The sequence below is a fragment of the Nuphar pumila genome, chromosome 16 (assembly GCF_984573655.1).
Source record: "Nuphar pumila chromosome 16, dmNupPumi1.hap1.1, whole genome shotgun sequence".
Lineage (NCBI taxonomy): Eukaryota > Viridiplantae > Streptophyta > Magnoliopsida > Nymphaeales > Nymphaeaceae > Nuphar > Nuphar pumila.
Window position 1 is genome coordinate 44,333,221 of NC_143264.1, and position 18,732 is coordinate 44,351,952.

General features: G+C 36.2%; 1 protein-coding gene across 1 annotated transcript in view; it reads right to left on the minus strand.

Annotated features, from left to right (window-relative positions):
- The window catches only part of LOC149813213 (choline transporter protein 1-like), a 46,679-nt gene extending 29,109 nt beyond the window's left edge, over positions 1–17,570 (minus strand). The window contains exons 1-4 of the mRNA XM_089990897.1: positions 17,229–17,570; positions 13,742–14,100; positions 12,362–12,507; positions 11,579–11,762 (exon numbers count right to left, since the gene is read on the minus strand). Of these exons, the coding sequence (XP_089847023.1) occupies positions 11,579–11,762; positions 12,362–12,507; positions 13,742–14,100; positions 17,229–17,428 (889 nt within the window). The 5' untranslated portion in view covers positions 17,429–17,570. The remainder of the gene's footprint in view (positions 1–11,578; positions 11,763–12,361; positions 12,508–13,741; positions 14,101–17,228) is intronic.
- Positions 17,571–18,732: the final 1,162 nt, after the last annotated feature.

Below are 18,732 nucleotides of genomic sequence, written 5' to 3' on the forward strand. Positions count from 1 at the left end.
CATCTTTGGCCAACCCCTTCACAGAGGACCCCCTTCTATGGAGAGTATGATGGACTCGTTCCTCTGTGATACTTTTTCAACCTTATTGTCGGTCGCCTTTCCATAAGAGAAGCCTAAATATAGGGAGTTTTGACAAAAACTTAATTTTTCTTCGAAAGTTTCGTTTTGCAAACACCTCCTCTTCAGGGAAGAGAGGAGTATTTCCAACTTCCCATTCAGGTAAGGGTTAAGCCTGAGTCTCTCTTTTTGGGAAAAAAGAGGAGAATTTTATCATAGATGTGTCAATTGAGTGTCAAGCAATTACTTTCATCAAAGATTTCAAGAATATTTTGCCAATTTGCTATCAAAAACCATTGTTGATCTCAAAGCTTTCATCGCATAAAGAATTACCTAAAACTATCTTTAGTATTATTTCCAAAAGAGCAAAACTCTTGCGAAATAAAAATTGAATTCAAGCTTTCTCTGTTGGTCAACCAAGAGAATGAAGAAAAATTTTCGATATGACTGGCAAAGGAAAATTCAATGATGTTGAAAAGCCATAAGCGAACTGATATTGATCATAGCTATGGCACATTCTTAAAGATCATTTTTCTGACAGTAAGGCAGTGAAAATATCCTGGGCGATAAAAGAATCTACCCAAACCATATCTCCTTAGTCATTTAAGCTGCAATCAAATATCTGCAAAAGGGATCTTTGAATTGTCGTCAAGATGAAGACGAATATGCGAGCTAGACCCCCGGGGCCAAAGAAGATTTGGATCATCTCCAAGATAAAGGAGTTTGTGACGGATCCTTCCATGGAACGTTCAGATCACCGTCAAGATGAAGGCGACTGCGATGAACCTCCCGACAAACCCTAAAAGATATTTGATTTCTGCTATCATCTAGAGATTTTTATCAATGAACCGATATCATCAAGCCTAATTCCTGAGAAATAAAAAAAGAAGGATCGGAACATTTCCAAGATGAAGGAGTTTGTGACGTACCCTTCCCCGGAAAAAAAAAGGACATCTCCAAAATGAAGGATGATATAAAAGCCCAAGAAAGCTCCATGACTCAAAAGAGTGCAAAAAGATCATCATGGGAAAAGCCCCAGAATATCAAACTGTCTGAAACTGCCAGGAATCATCTTTATCTATGTGAAATTCTTTTATCAATATCTTTTCACTCAATTCGCTTTCATGAAACTAAGAATATTTCTTCTCTTTTCATATCAAGGAAATTGATATCTTCCTTGAAGAAGCTCAACAGCAACAAATTTGAACTTGAATCTTGATTCTACGGAGTTAGCCCAATTAAAGTTAATACTCTAGGTAGAAAGAGGTGATATTTTCACATAAGCACAGGTCAATCATTTTAAATCAACTACGGTTTTGGGCATATTATTGGCAATATTTTCTCGTTATCACAACATGAAGCAAGAACTTGACATTCGTTTTGACGTGTCCTGACGTCATCCCTCCTTAGGACTGAAAAGTCTTTTCCTTCTGCTTGATCTGAGTCTCTCGGATCTGCACACTTCCCTGTGTTCCCCATTGTCCCGCCATAGACAGTTCCCGCTCAGGATAAGGGTTAAACCTGAACTTTCTGCAAAAGGTCGGTTATTGTCAAAAGCTATTTTCAGTCTCAGCGATGAGGCGCCCCCTTTATCAACCCCTTTTCAAGCTTTAGGGACCCCCATTTTTCATCCTTTTGCAAATCCTTCTTGGACTTGTTTTGCGAAGTCTAGAGGTCCCATCAGAGTTTCCTTGCTCCTCGAAGATTCTGTATCCATTCAGGCTAAGGATTAAACCTGTTACCTCACTCCTCGAGGTATCACCCAAGCTTTCTGCGAGAGGTCGTCTGTTTTTAAAAGCTGATTTAGTCTCAGCAATGAGGCGCCCAAGATCATCCCTTTTCCAAGCTTTAGGGAACCCCATTTTTCTCTTCTCGCAAACCCCTTTTGGATTTGTTCGTCCAAATTCTGAAGGTCCCATCATGGTTTCTTCACCCGAGGATTTTGTATGGTCGCCCCTTTCAGGTTAAGGGTGAAGCCTGAACCTCGCTCCACGAGGTATTTTCCATTCAGGTTAGGGTTAAACCTGAGTCTCGTTTCGACTAGATATCCTTTCTAGTCCAATCAATGTTTCTTCATCCGAGGATTCTGTATTGTCCCACTCGGGTTAAGGGATAAACCTGTTTGCCTCATGTTTCCATGAGGTATCTTCCTTTTCAGGTTTGGGTAAAACCTGAGTCTCGTTTCGACGAGGTTCCTCATTTCAACGAGGTGTGTTCTCCCAGTCCCATCAGGGTCTTCCTCACCAAAGAAATTCATATATTTCATATCCACCCAGGAAAGGATCACACTTGAGTTTCATCTTACAAGGCATTTTTCTCAAAAATGTCCCATCAAGGTTTGCTCATATTCCTTTCCTCATCCAAGTTATCTTGATCTATCTTCGTCCCATCCAAGTTAAGGGCTAAACCTGAGTCATTCCAAAAGTTGATTTTGTCTCACCCATGAGACTTGATCAAAATACTTATTTTTCTTCCATTTAGAGACTTTCATCCAAAGTCTCATCACGATTTCCTTATTCCTAATATTCAGTCATATCATTTTTTTGAGGATTTTGTCTCTCCAAAACCATTCAGGATAAGGTTTTGAGCCCGAGAAATCATGTTTTTCAAAATAAAATTCTTCCACACCCAGTTCAGATCTGCTGACTGGGCATTTTTCAAAATTTGGAGTGTTTTCTTTGCCACTAAGCTCGGCTTTCAACCGGCTTAGTATCAAAGAGGGGCATCTGTGAACACCCCAAATTTTTCAAAATTTTATAAAATTTTCCTCTTGGTCTCTGACCTCATCTTTCTGAATAAATTGAGTCATTTTTAATCCAAATTCCAGTTACTTCTCAGATTCACTAGAATCCAAATTCATGTTATATATCTGACTCAATTTCAGATCCGAATATAGTGCTAGAATTCCAATCTGAGCTTTGTTATCTAATTTTCAAAATCAATTTTACAAAAATACCAAAATAATTTCTAAAAGGCTCAGACAGTCCATTCAGTATTCATTTGGATCCATTTACTCTGTGTTTCTCAATTCGAGGTTCAAAACTCGAATATCTCCTCAAAACCAGGATCCAAATCCATTTTCTAAAGAAATCAAACCTGAATTCTCAGAAAACCTCTTTTTCGTAAATATTTCTCAAAAATACAAAAAAAATAGTTGTAAACCCCTTTATTTCCCTTCAGTTTTTAGAGTTTTATTTCAAAAACACAAAAAAAAATACAGAAAGAAAAAAACAAATCGGTTTTAGGAACCTCCTTTTTTTTAAAAAGCCTTTTTTAGCTTAAAGAGCCCTTTTTAGAAAAATCTTTTGAAAACAACCATCATTTTGCAAAAAACTTCTTTTAAATTCGTTATTTTTAACCTAGATTTTAAAACCTTTGAAATCATAAAAAACGTTTTTTTAGAAAGGTCGTCCGATGCTGCCTCAGCCCTAGACCCTCCAGAAAAATGGGAAGAAAAGGAGGAAACAGAGGAAGAAAAACAGGAGGAAAAGAAGCATAAAAGAAGGAAGAAAATGAGCATAAAAGAAGCAAAAAATGAGCAGGAATCGAAGAAGAAAAAAAGAATAAGAAGAGAAAGAAAGGAAGGAAGAGAAGAACATTCATCAATTGGTGGTCAGCTCTCTCTCTCTCTCTCTCTCTCTCTCTCTCTCTTAGGAGTTTACGTAAGTTTAGAGAAGCTCTCAACCCTTTCTTTCAGACCCCTTCAGCCAAGGTGAGTATTCCTCCTGTATTCCCTTAAAATTTCTTGTCATAGCATGATTAATAGATTAGAATCTGAGTTTTCATCTTCCTATTTGCTGTATTTTTAATCTCTGTTTCATATATTTTGATTGAGCCAAAAGAATTGAAGTGATTTGATCTTTTTAGATCAAATCCTTCTTTCAAATGGGCTACAACAAGTTAGATTTGTGCCTCAGCCATTTTTGTTTTCTTTTAATGCATTTTCTGTCTTAATTTTTCATCATTCATGCATGCATTCATGGTTTAAGGCATTAGATCTCATGTTTGAACATCTACGGATATGCAGTTTGCTTTCATCATGTTCAGTTGCTTTCTAGATTATATTTTGAATTCCAGTGCATTTTAGATCTATCGATTTGTATGTAACCAGAGCTCATTTTAATCTGAATTTTTTACTGCAACTTCATGCATATGTCTTCATGCTCTCCACCAAAAATCAAATCATTCTGAGTTCTATTGACCTACTTTAAAAATCAAGATTCAGAACCTGTTAATTTGCACCATCACAATTTTAGCAGAATCAAGATCAACTTGCAGAAGTGATTTCTCTCTAACCAAAGATGATCTTTCCAATCCGTAAAAAAGGGTGTTTTCTAAATTGAATCTAGTTTGTTCATGTCAAATTTCAGCTATTTTTATAGCGTTTTCATACCTGTTTTGGGTCGAAAACCACAACCCTGTCACCCTGTGTCATTTTAATGGCTTAGATTTTGATCCATTTTGTCAGAATTTTATTTCCCTAAAGGGAAATCATTTTTCAATTCTGTAAAACAGGTTCTCTTCGTTTACATGTCTAGTTTATCCCTGTAAATTTTCAGAATTTTTCATGGTAAATTCATATTTTATTTTGATTAAATACCAGAACCCTGTATCCAGATTTTGCACATGTTCTGATTTTGGCCCCCATATCATGACTGTTGTAGCACTCCAACAAATCGCCATTTGATTGACAACATTCTTCAGTAAATCGTGGTTACAATTTTTTGGGTCTCCAATGAGTCTCTACTACGATTTATGGTGTTTTGGGGTCTCCAACGAGCCCCACAACGATTTATATTGTTGTCCGATCTTTTAACTACGAATTGTAGTGTTTTCGGGTCTCCAACGACTCCTACAACAATTTATAGTATTGTCCGGTCTTTTAACTACAATTTATAGTGTTTTTGGGTCTCTAATGAGACCCACAGCGATTTGTAGCGTTGTTGGACCTCGCTATAGTGATTTGTAGTGTTTTTCGCTAAACACTACAGCGATTTGTGATACAAATCGTTGTAAATCGCTATCCGAATCAGGACCAACTTGTCAGGGCCATATCTCTCTAAACAGAGATTGGATTTCAAATCCGTAAAGAATGGTGTCTTCGTTATAAAGTCTAGTTTATTCCTGTAAATTTTCAGTGATTTCTATGGTCATTTAATAGCCCATTTGGATCTAAAACCAGACCCCTATCAGTCTGCCTTATTTGAGTGACATAGGTTTTTAGTTCATTTTGTAAGAGTCATATCTTCCCAACGAGAGATCATTTTTCAAATCCGTAAAAAGGGTTTTCTTCGTCCATGTGTCTAGTTTATATCTGGAAAGTTTTATAACTTTCTATGATCATTTGATATTTCAAACGTGTTAAAAAACGAGACTGGTTACAGAATTTTAAATTTTGTAACAGGTTCATTTCCTGTTTGAAAACAATGACTTCCCGAAGTCGTCATTTTCTAACCAAAATTGATTTTTCAATTATGTAAATTGGGTTGGTTTCTTGATTGAGTTAAGCAACGTTTTCCTCAAATTTGGGAGAAATCGAGTCTGTTTAGCCTGTGTAACATCCAGTTTACTAAAACCTGTCTGTTAAAATCCAATTTCTTGTTTCTGAAATTAATGCTCTGATGTTTTGATCATAACTATACTTTCAAGAATGATTTTGATATTCTGTAAAAAGAAAATGCTTCCTTTCTATGTTGTGAATCCAGGGGTTCATTTTGAGTCAAAATCAAATCATTTAAGACTTCCATCCACTCAGAATGCTCTGACAGGTTCACCTGCAAAATCCTGATCAATCTTATCTTATCTGGATAAGAGAATCCAAATTTGGGTTCTTCTCAGATGATTGCTTAGCATTTTCAATTCTATAACATTTATCAGATTGTTAAGCATTTGCATATCATTTTAGAAATTTCTAAGATCATTGACCATTCATTCATTGCATCTTTCAAAAATTAATTTTATAAAAAGGTATTGCTTTGTTAAAATGAAGTTAAAATACGCATTTTATCACTTTTAAATTCAAAATTTTCAGACATAACCCCTGTATTTCATAAATTAAAAATGAATTTGATCAAGTTAGAATGCCTTAACTTCATTTCAAACAAACTTTGGAGTTTATTTGCCTTTATTTCAATCATTTTCAATAAATTTTCCTGAAAATCTCAATTTCAAGGTTAAATTCACTTTGAATTCAAGCTTTAAAATGTATTTATATGTTTTAAAGCCCTAATTTCGAAAATTCAAAACTCCAAGAATGCCTTTTCAGATGCTTTCACAAAATCATGCATCATATGTGTTTATTTTGTTTAATTTTCTTTATCTCTGAGGCATAAAAGGCTAATTTTGGATGTATTCTTCAATTTTTCAATAATTGAAGAGAAATCCATAAAAGCCAACATCTATTTCTAACAAGTTTGCTCATTTTGCAGGATTTTTTATTTTGTTGTCTTTTTTTCAATCGTTGTATCAATTCAAAGGTTGTACTAAATCAATTAATGAGAAGTTTACTTTTAGTTTAGAATGAATGAGCATGTAGTTTAACTTTTCATTTCTCATAATCAATATGTTACATTTTTTTTTTCATTTTCAATAACACTATGGTGAAACACGAATGGCACAAGCATCATTCTAATAAAAGGTGATTAAATCCTAAGTTGACGATTTGCATTTATGGCCATAGTCAAAATGTGAACAAAACTTAGGGTTTTCATCTTTTATGGAATAACATTGGGTCCACACTGAATCTCTTTTCAAAAAAAATCATCATGTTTTTCTAAATATTTTCTTTCTTTATTAAATTTTAATTTAAAATTGATTCAAAACATATATCAATGGCCATAGTGAGGATATATTGAGAGTTAATTTTATTTTAAACTGTATAAAGGCACCAAAATGTATTTTATCCTTCAAATGAATTTAAATACGATTATTATATAATACATTTTATGGCCATAGTCAAAAATGTATTATATCTTCAATCTTATTTCAATTCACTTAAAGAATGATATATGCTTTTCAAAACCTAATTTCAAATTTCTTTTAATGCATTCATCATTTAAGATAGAATTGCATCAGCATTTTCCACCTCTTTGAAACCATTTTCAAATTTCCAAGTGAATTTTGAAATAATTTTTAAAAGAAGTTTTTCATTCCTAAATTCCAAGTCATCGTTTTATGCCACTTCATGAATCCAATCTTATTTCTCAAATTCATTTTCAATTCTCTTTAACTTTAACTCCTATTTCAAATACTCATTTTTTATTCCCAATTTTCAGTTTTATTTTTAAATTTCTATCTTTGAATTTTACATTACAACTTTGAATTTTATTCCTTATTTCTCTCAAAACCCCAATCTTGATTCTTAAATCAATTCTGACCTCAAATTCTAAAAAACTTGACTTTGAATTCGATTTCCAGATCTTCAATTTCAATGCTTTTAAATTCATTTCAAATTCTTGAATTTCAAAATCGTCATCTGATTGGTGACATCTTTCAGTAAATCGCTATTGTGATTTACCGTGTCTTTCCATAAATCGTTGTGCGATTTACAATGACTTTTAGCAAATCATCATGCGATTTACGGTGTAGCGATGTATCGCGTCTTTCAGAAAATCATTGTTGCGATTTACAACATTCTTCAATAAATTCTAAACCAATTTCTGAACTTTCGGGCCATTTCTTAAAGGATGTTTTCAAAAATCCATTCCCAAAATCACTTGAAAATTCTCAAATTTTCTGAAGCATTTCTAAAAAAAATATGCATTCTTCTCAAGTTCAAAATCATAGCACAAGCATGATTCAATGTGCATTTAGGACTTAGAATAAATACTTAGATAATATTTCAGCAAAGCAAAAATGCATGAATTCGATCCTTGGTTCGATTACCCCTGGTAAAGGCGCCAGGAACGGTTGAACCTCGTACCGACGAGCGAATCCCGTGTCTTCATTTTCCCGCAAATTTTTCAAAACGGAGGCGAATGATTTTTCAAAATATTTCTTTGGTCAAATGAGACCTTGCAAAAGGGTTCCTCTCTCTTCTTCCTTTTATTTTCTTTCTTCTTTTCTGTCTTTTATTTCCCCTTTAAAAAGGGAAATAGAGGCTAGAAAGGCAAGGAGAAGGAAAAGAGGAACAAGAGAAAAAATTTTGCATGATCACAGGAGGCTTATAGGTTTTTAAATTATTTCCCGGTCTAGAAACGGCATAGGCTCCTTCATTCTCATCCTTGGTTGAAAGGATAGCTAAAACACTTTGATTGGATTTACTTATTCTTATTCGAGTTTTTTCCCCACTTAGCTTAGTGAGAACATCTTCTAGAGGTGGAGAAGTGAAAGAAGATAAAAAAAGATCTTATTTGCTCAAATTCGGGTCTAAGCCCATTCAAGAAATTGAAAAAACGATCTTCTTCTAATTGTTTGTGTCGTAGCTCAATGGCTTCTCCACTCCACTTTGGTTCAAGGAGAGCAAGCGCATCCCAAATAGATGATAATTCGGCAAAATATTCTCTAATAGTCATTTGTCCTTGTTGAAGGGTTAAAGCCCTTTTTTTAAGATAGTATTTGTGAGATAAATCTCTCGAGGTATACATCCTCTCAAGATATTCCCAAACCGGAGATGCTTTCTTGAATTTTAAAATATTGGCATTAATCTTAGTCTCAACCGTAGAAAAAATCCATGAAAGAATTTTATAATTTTTTATTTTCCATTCTTTATGTTTATTATTGTATTCTTCAAAAGCCTTCACTATTTCCTGTTCTTCAAGAACTTTTATTTCTCATTTTTCAACTATAGTAATTTTAGGCTCAAGTTTCGGAATCGTACCTTTGATGTAGCCCCAAAGCCCTTTTCCCTTGATACGGGCTTCCATATTTTCGGCCCAAATATGATAATTTGAGCCATTGAGTTTGAATTCGAGAGAGAAATGTAAATCCTTTTCCGCCATGGAGAAGCTTTTTGAGAGACGAGAATCTTCACGATTGAACACACACCACAATGGGTTTTTCTTTAGCTATTCTTATAGCACGCCAAAGTTATAGCACGCCAAAGGGGAAGGAGTTTGCAAGAACTTTTCACGCCAAAATAGAAAAATGAGGAGTATGCACGTTTTTCGAGGCAACAACCATGATGACTGCAACACACACGCTGGCTTCTCATAAACCTGGCTTTGATACCATGTGGAAATATCTTCAAGATCAAGTTCAAAGACAACTTATTATATTCACAACGAAAAATATGTATACAAAGGCACAAAATAACACTCACAAAAGAGCACAAATGCATAAAAGCATAAAAAAGAAACTATTATTGAGAGAGAGAGCTTTACAAAAAGCCTAAAGATTACATGGGACAATGCCCCTTATTTATAGACAAAATGGGACCCAAGAAGGAGCTCCCATACAGACGTTGGAGGGGCCCAACGACTCTATGGCGGACCCCTCCAATAATATAATAACTAAAAAGAAAAAGAAAAAGAAGAAAAACATATTCAAATGAATATGTGTGTTACATGTGAAAAGACTATTTTACCCCTAGTGGGTATTACAATATATATATATATATATGAATTACAATTTAACAGTTTGTATCTCATGGAAACATCAATAATGATGACCATGGATCCCATGCAGCTGACACGCTTTTTAAGCTGCATCATTTACAAGGGTGACAAAAGACAAAAACTAGTGATGATACAAAGAATCACTGAGAAGATAATCCCATTATGGTACGTACTGTTACATAGCTTCAGATCTGCCTTTTTCAATTCCATCAGGTACCCACTTCCTTCTATTCTATACATTGTTACAGCACAACGGAGGGCACTGAGCGATGATTCCACCAAAGGTAACATTTCCCCCTTTTTTCACCTTTATCTTTACTTTGTCCTTTGAATCTTACTTTTGTTTTTAGTCTCGAGAGTTTGTCAGACCTTCTCTAGGTTATTTCCTCCCAACAGGAAAATATAAAACAGATCTTCTTTTTGGGATCATAGACTTTACATCTTACAGCCTCATTTTACTCCAGCCCATGAGAAGAACAAGAGCTTGGATAGATCAAGCCAAACCATCGTTGAGAAACAAAGTCACATGTCCATAGGCCTAAAAATCTCTCAGGTGAACTAGTACATCTTATTCACAGCACATGCACACACGCAACACAGACACATACATACCCCCACCACACCCCCCAAAAAAAGACTGATCTTTGTTAATTGCACAGGATGCAGGATGCTTCATTTATAAAAGAAAACCTATGTCAAATAATGAACACATAAAGTCTGGCAACAAATTTGTTTATTGTTTAGGTTTCATAACCAATTGTTCCCACAAGGATATCAGTGTTTTGTGGTAGATGAGTTTAAACCCCTACTAATCATTGTAGAACAGTACAATCAAGCCTTTCCAATTAAATCTCCCTCAGGCTCCATCACCTGATCCACAGTTTCCTCTTGATAAATATATTTAAAAAGAGAGGTTCTCTCTTGCAGCAATCCTTCAATATTATACACAAATTTGGTGCTCCCTTCTGTTTCCACCTTTTTCAGCAATATAAGGCAGTCACTTAATCAGAGAGAAAAATCAGTTTGAAAATCCAGCCAAGGAGTGGCATATTGCATGCTTTTGCTTGAATTGCTTCGTTCCTTCACAACTAAGCACCTTATAACAATCAGGCAAAGGCATGCCCATGGCTGAGCACTTCATAGTAAACTGCATGCCTAATGCCCTCAAAGGTGATACATTCTACATTTAATATCATAAGGTTTCATTGGCTGCCCTCTAGTAACTCGAAAGGTACAGAAAGGGTACCTTCCAACTAGATGTTTTGCTAAATACCAAATTGGATGTGATCACTTTTGGACTGACTACCATCATGAAATAGTCATTACTTTGCACTTGACAAGATTCTTTTCCACCTATCAAAGTACAATAAGGACCTTATTTGAAGTTACCTTTATGCCTAAAGTAGAGTGAAGAGTGATACAAAGCACCTAAACATAATACACAAAATAATAGAAAAGGAATAGCACCCTACTGAGGTCATCGTTCACTTTCAACTAACCTTCAATCTTTCGCATGCTTACCAGGTTTGAACATTTAAGTGGACCAGCACCATAAACCAAATAGGCCTGTGCAGCACATGCACAGGCACAGATCCACACATAAACATGTACTAGTGCATGTGCGCACAACACACAAACAGAGGGTTCCCATCAGAGCATCCATTAAAAAAAGTTACCGAGATTTGAAACTCCAAAAAGAAAAAGGAAACCTTTTCATCAGATGATCAGTCATGTTTATGTTTTTGCAGACAACTTATTGCTTTTCTCCCCTTTTGATCTATCGATTTATAAAGTTTATGAAATGAACATAATAGGTTGACAATGAAAGCAAGTTTCCCAATCATTTTCTATAGTTTATTATGAATAAGATAAACTGAAGGATAAAGAAAGTATGTAGTGGCAACCAAACAACAATAGATCTATCCAATAACATAACCAAGAGAAATGAAGAAAGGAAGATTTCTAACCTTTCAAGTAGAAAAACATTGTAACAGATATTATGAGAATGTTAAACAGTATCACAGTTACCCACGTCATAGCAGCAACAAAATGGCGAATCATTAGCAGCCAAATAACTGACAAAAACAGAGGTAGAATCCCTCCACAGACAATCAATACAGGCCATGTCTTTCCAATATCAGCCACATATCGCTGCAGACAACGAGTTTATAGGTGTCAACCATTGTTCAATACGAAAATTGAAGAATTCCAAAGGCATTAGGAGATAAAGAGGCAAAAAGAAACAGTTAGAGTTCATACTTAATAGCCTGGTAAGCTTCTACAGGGCAAGGGATGATGAATGTGATAATTCCAGGTCAAAACTAAATTCTGAAGTGTCACAATCAATATTTGAAGCATGAATTGTGCAAGCACCTTAGAATGTGCAATTTAACAGGTGATGATCATGTTACATCTTCAGACACTTGCCACAGCAGAAGGGACAAACTTCTTGATGCAATTTTTATTACAGGGAAAAGTAGCAGACACAAAATTTAGGACATATCAACTCGATCACAAACCAACTCACAGATAAGACATGATTGGCAATCACCGATTGTCTTATTTGGTAAAAGCAAGAGGATTTGTACTTGAAAGAATAGTAGCATCTTCCTGATTTGTTTTCAGATATAGACTTTCAATTACTCAAAAAACTAGAATTTCAACTAATTCTTGATGGAAAACAAGTGAGATAATGCATAAGAAAAAATAATAATAATCTCCAACAACATAATTATGGTTAGATAGTGAACCTTCAGGACGGCTGATGGAGAATTGATGACATTGTGAATAGATTTCTCCATTACAGTATTCTCATTGATATTTACTCCACCCATCTGCTTCCACTGCCTCAAAGACTCATTTGAAGCACGTGCTATGAGCTGGCAGCTCCAGAAAACTAAAGATCACCCAAAAGAAGTTGTTACTCCTGCCTACTGAGAAAGTAATTTTTCAAAATTAAGCAAGAATCAAAGACACTCTCCATAGTAGGTCAGTAATCTTAAAGTTTGTCTTTTTTCTTTTTCATATGTATGGGAAATAACAATGCTAAAATATTTTGTGCCAGACAATAGATAATTCATTCGTTGGCAAATACTCGCATTCCTTTAATCTGAATGCCATAAACATCAGATTTCTCTGTCAACCTACTAAAGAACTTCCATGAATGAGCTCATGGCAGATTACTTCCAATTTCCAAATAATAATCATTACAAGTGGTACAAGTGAGTACCATTACTAAATTTGAGTGAATTTGCCAGTATCATAGTCATAGGTATCATCTCATGAAAATATTGACAAGGATTTTTTTTGGGAGAAATCAATAGGTATAATTACTGGCCTCCTTGTGGAAATACCAGGAAAATTTTAAAAAATAAAGAAAATAAAAAATGAAACAAATTTTAAAAAAACTGGAAATCATTAACAAAATAATGGTTTTTTGTTTTGTAAATTGCAATCTACCGCAATATTTTATCATTAAAAAAAACTTTAAAAACATCAATATTCAAAATATTGGCAACATTTGTGACTACGGTTAATATGCACCAAATATGAATATTCTGATACATAATTTTATAAAATAAACAAGGTACTAACCATCATGGTTACCTATTTAATCATGTAAATCACATAATCAGTTAACCAAGGACAAAGATATGCACATGAGAACTGCAGGACTTTGTACAGATGTACAATATAGATGCACAACTGACACAAATAAATAGTGGAGAAAGGTCCCACATCAATATCCATGAATACAAACAACTGAAAATTCAGATAATGCTGACTATATTGCACAGCATAGCTGTTGTCAATGTTTGGAAAAAGGTCCAACACTAATATCCATAAAATTTACATTAATAACTAACATAAAAAATTTAGATGATACTATGTTATACAGCATCACCGCTTCCAATAATTGGATTATAGACCATCTTAAGACGTCAAGAAATATCAACAATATTCAGAAAGATCTAATCTAGAAGGTAGAGCGTAAAATACTTGCAGGCACACAAGGAAAATGACATTTGTCTAATGTTAGAGACTTCATGTTGACTAATAAACGTTTAAGCATGAACACAGAGAAAACTCATCCAGGCATACTTTGTTGAGAGAAAAGTATTGCTACTCACCATTAATACTGGGGAATATAACAGGGTAACATGGACCCTGAAGCTGAAGGGAACTGTTCCTCATAGGCTGTGTGAGAAACTCAAAGTAATCATAATTCCTATCTATCCATTCATCCATACTGAGGCGGATATCTCCCTCGGGATAGTCACATATCCAATTGAGAGTCTCCTCTGATGGGGTGGGGCACTCCATGAGGCAGATGCTGCGTGCATCCGACAGCTTGAACTGTGTCTCCCTGAGACCACTCTCATAAACTTGGTTTGGATTTACCCAGTATCTAACTTCCAACTCCCGAAGGTTTGGGTCTGCATGCTTGTTGCCACAGACATTGCCTTTGTAGTCAAGTCCATATATAAGCCTGGGTTGAATACAAATCATTGGAGTTACACACGCACATGATTCATAAACAAGAAACACATTGCAGCTCAAAAGCAGTTTTACAGTAAAACTCAGGATAGCTTTTAAATAAGCACTTTGCACAGAATGCCACAAAGACAAGCCACTGGCATCAAACAGTCTCTCAGCAACCAATAATTAATCTGTTCGCAGCTTACATACTGTAGCCACAATAGATGAGAAGCAAAATGACAGTCGCATGTGTGTGTGTTAAGATGTACATTCTGTATATATATGTGTGTGTGCAAACTTATGTATATATATATATATATATATATATATATATATTATTTTATTTCTTTTAGAATAGGGTATTTTTCTTTTCTTTTATTGTCGTTGTATCTTTTTCTTTTTACTTTTTGTATCTTTTTGTAGTCAACTTTGTGTTGACTTAGCCGTTAGAGCTAATCTAATGGCTAGTTGGCTGCTCCCTTTTGTGTATATATAGGGGTTTTCCCCTCATTGTATTGTATGCATTTTGTGTGCATGATTGCCACTAATAAAAATAATATTTTTACAAAGTGAGTGATCTCTTGGTGTGTGCCTATTGTGCCCTTGGTGGCCTTTTGTGAGTGTGCCCATAGTGGACTTTTGTGAGTGTGCCCATAGTGGCCCTTTGTGCTTGTGCTTTTGGCAGCTGTTTTGGTAGACTATCGTGCTCGGTTGGTGGTGTTGGTTCTCACTTCTTCACAGTGTGTGTGTGTGTGTTACAAGCTATGTCACATGGGTGTGGGTGCGGATGCGGGGGTGCGGCAAAAATATAAAAAATTATATTTATATATATATATATATATATATATATATATTCCAAAAGTTGGACATAAATGACCTTGGGTGCGTTGACCGCACCTAGAGTCAGGTTGATCGCACCGGGTGCCGCACCTAGTTGACCGAGTGCCTGTGACATAGGTTACAAGTCACCATAGATTGAGAAGTATAATGAGAAGTGGTGGGTGTTTGTCTGTCTGCATCTATGTCACACGGACTCTTCTAACAGGGCACCACACCCGCGTCGCACCCACACCCAGGCAGGTGCGACACTTGGACACAGCTTCCTTTGTGTTAGGTGAAGTCAACCACACTGAGGTCCATTTCTATCCAAAAGTAGATTCAGTTAACCCTAATCAAGTCTATTTTTATCTAATATTATATATATACATAAATGCACACAAATACGCATAGTGCTAACTTAAAATTGTTAATATATATATATATATATATATATATATATATATATATATATATATATATATATATATATATATTCCCTACACTCCCGTACCCAAGTTTTTTTAAAGTGCCGCATCCACACTTGTACCCGCATCCGCACCCGCACCTATGTGACATACGTCTGCATGCATTTGTATGCATACACATGCATAAAACCAACCTTAATCCTGCACATGGTTGCCAGCCGAGGAAACTGGAGCGAGAAGCGAGGCACTTTCAAAATTTTAAGAAGCAGGAAGCGTGGGACGACTTAGAAGCGAATCGTGACTTAGGAAGCGACCTAGGAAGCGAGGGGAAAGCGAAAAAGAGGGGAAAAAAAGAGAAGCGAGGGGGAAGCGCGCTTCCCTGCGCGTTTCGGAAGCGCGACGTTTCACGCTTCCGAAATGCGCTTCGGGGAAATGCGTTCCCCATATGCCTAGGCGCTTCCGGTAACTCTAATCATGCATCTTGTTTGGGAAAGCATTTGTAACATCTCAGACATGGCTTAATACATCAGAGATCTCTTAAAATAAATGGAGCATGGTGGTTTTACGGAGAAGCTGGAAGGTAGGCTCTTGACCACATATTTTCATTATCTACCCTATCATCATCATTACAACAACAGAAGCCTTTGCAAATTCTGGGTGAGATGGGGCAACTTGCTCTATCTGTTTATTTCTGCATGGAGTGCAGAGATACTTAGATTAGCATTAAATGGTGTCAACCCGCATAAGTTACACAACTACAGTCTTGAATTGGCTAAAATTATTTTATAAAATCTAAAACGAAAATTACATACAGGAATATCTCTGGTTTCTTTCTTCTTCTTTTAATTATGTACCAGTATAAGCAACATAATTTCCTGGACAGGTAGGCAATAGTAAGTCTGTGAACTGCAAGTTGACCAGTTAATATGAATTGTTACTATTTTTGGTTTAGTCAAAAAATAGGCAACTGTGAATATGTGAAGTGGTTTTTCTCCACATAAAGCAAAATAATAACAACAGAACACAGCCCTTGTTATGTGCCATTAAGGCAACTGTGAATATGTGAAGTGGAAACATGCTTGAGTGATTTAGAGAATAAAACGTAATTTCCTCCAATGCCCTCTTCACTATTACATCTGCCATTAAGGCACTTTTTGGGAATCTTTAATCCATCCATTTCCATGTGTTGCCAAAATGTGGTGTTGAGGATGGAGTTGCCAAAAGCATCCACCTGTGAATGGTGTTGAAATGTGGTGTTAGGGCTGCCAAGGCAGCATGAAAGCACTGGGGAATCTGCAACGCACCACATTTCAACACCATTCACAACAGGATGCTTTTGGCAACTCCATCCTCAACACCATATTTTGGCAACACATGGAAATGGTGCTCCCATCTCAATGCAAGGGATCCAAACAGAACCTTAAACATATTGCTCTCAACCACCCAACGACAAAGCTACTCATGGAGATCAATACTTGAAAACAAACACAACATACATTTTTCTAACAAACAACAAACAACCATTTTCCACTGTCTCCTTCAAAACGTAGGTAACTTGAAAACAGACTTTGAAAAAACAAAACAAAGAAGAAACAAACCACAGTGGGAGGCTAAAATTTCACATGGTTCATCACAAATGTTGTCTATCACTCTTAATTAAGATTTAAAATATGGTTCATCACAATGCATGTTCATCACACCCAAAAGGGAACTTTAATAAACAAAAAACCATTGGCAAACAAACAAGAAAAGAACCAACAAACTACCACCACCACCCAAGCTCTGGCTAGGTTCTCCTGAAGAAGATGGGAAAATAAGTGAACAAAACAGAAAATTTTGTTTTACCATGGTCAAAAACGGAAATCTACAGCAATAGAAGGGGGGCATGTAATACCTCAGAGGGTTGCCCTGGTTAAATCCAAAGCTGGAATTGACGATCATGGCAACCCAGAAAGCGATGAATATGATCAGGAACACCACGTCCCTGCACCTCCTGTTGTGCTTGACGATGTCATTTTGCTGGGTGTCACCATTGGGGTGCTCACGTCTAGAGGTAGGGTACCTCCCTATGATTGCCCCCAGAGGACCCCCCATTCCTTCCAACAATCACCCAGAAAACCCCACTACCCTAGTGTGATTTCTTACACCTCCGTCACACACACACAGAGAGAGGGAGAGGAAGAAGAAGAAGGTCCAGCAAGGTGTGAGCTTAGAGAGGAAGTGAGTGGGAGAGCGCAGGGGAGATTCTCTTTTGAGGGGCAATTTCGAAATTGCCTTTTTATGGTTATAAGACAAAAATAGCCTCCTGTCATAAACATGTCCACCTGCATTATGGGTCTTTTTTAGATTACGAAAATACCCCTTTAGTATACGTTTATTACAAAGATGATCTAAAGAGAGCATTCACTGACCCCTTTGGCAATGGAGGCCGGGACTCGGCCAAGTTGAACTTTAGCATGTCAACTGATCAGGTTGTCCAACGGTTCACGCCATAATTAAAGTATCTTCCTGCTTCACAAGCGAAAAACTCATTCCTTCCTCGCAACAAAGCGAAGCTTTGGGAAACGGGGCCTCCGCGTGGTTGGTAGGAGCTATCAATGCACGTCTCCCAATGGTGGGACGTTGCAGGTTCAAAACCTCAGTGATAAGTTGAATAAATACCTGGTGGGGTATGCCTAACTTTAAAAAAAAACAAAGCTTTGGGAAACCTGCATTCTTCTTGTTTCCATCGTTTTTTAAATGAATTTCCTTTAATTTTTCTGTTCTCTCTAAAAAACAAATGAATTTCTTTTTATTTTCCTTGACATTTTTCTCTCACTTTCTCTTCTCATCTTGGGTTCTTTATAATAAAAAATTAATAATTCTTTTAAAACAAACATGCATGTTGATTTGTATATGCGTTTTAAAAATGGTATCTCGCCCTAGTTCTTGGTTGAGCCCTTCAGAACACTTCGGTGTTCACCCGCTCGCCTCGTAACTATCGTTGGATGCGGATCTAGGTGTATATCTGTTGATTCTGCCGACGCGTCCTATATCGCACAGGCTATGTATTTTACCTTTGTCGTCGCGTCGTATGATGTCAAGGCTCATGTTTTCTGCAATTTATGATTTTTGCACTTTCGATTATGCATTTACTTACGTCGTCGCGTCCTATGATGCCAAGGCTCCTGCTTTCTGCAATGTATTTACTTACGCCGTCGTGTTGAATGACACCAAGGCTCCTGCTTATACTAAATATACGACGCATAAATGAGCGTTCAAATGGAGATCAACTTCAAATCGCCAATGCGATTCTCTGACCGCTCCTCGTTCAAGATTCTGCTTGACGAATGAAGCCTCTATTAGAAAGGGTTTGCTTTTTGGCAAAATGTTCTTTACGAAAATTCTAAGTCAATTAT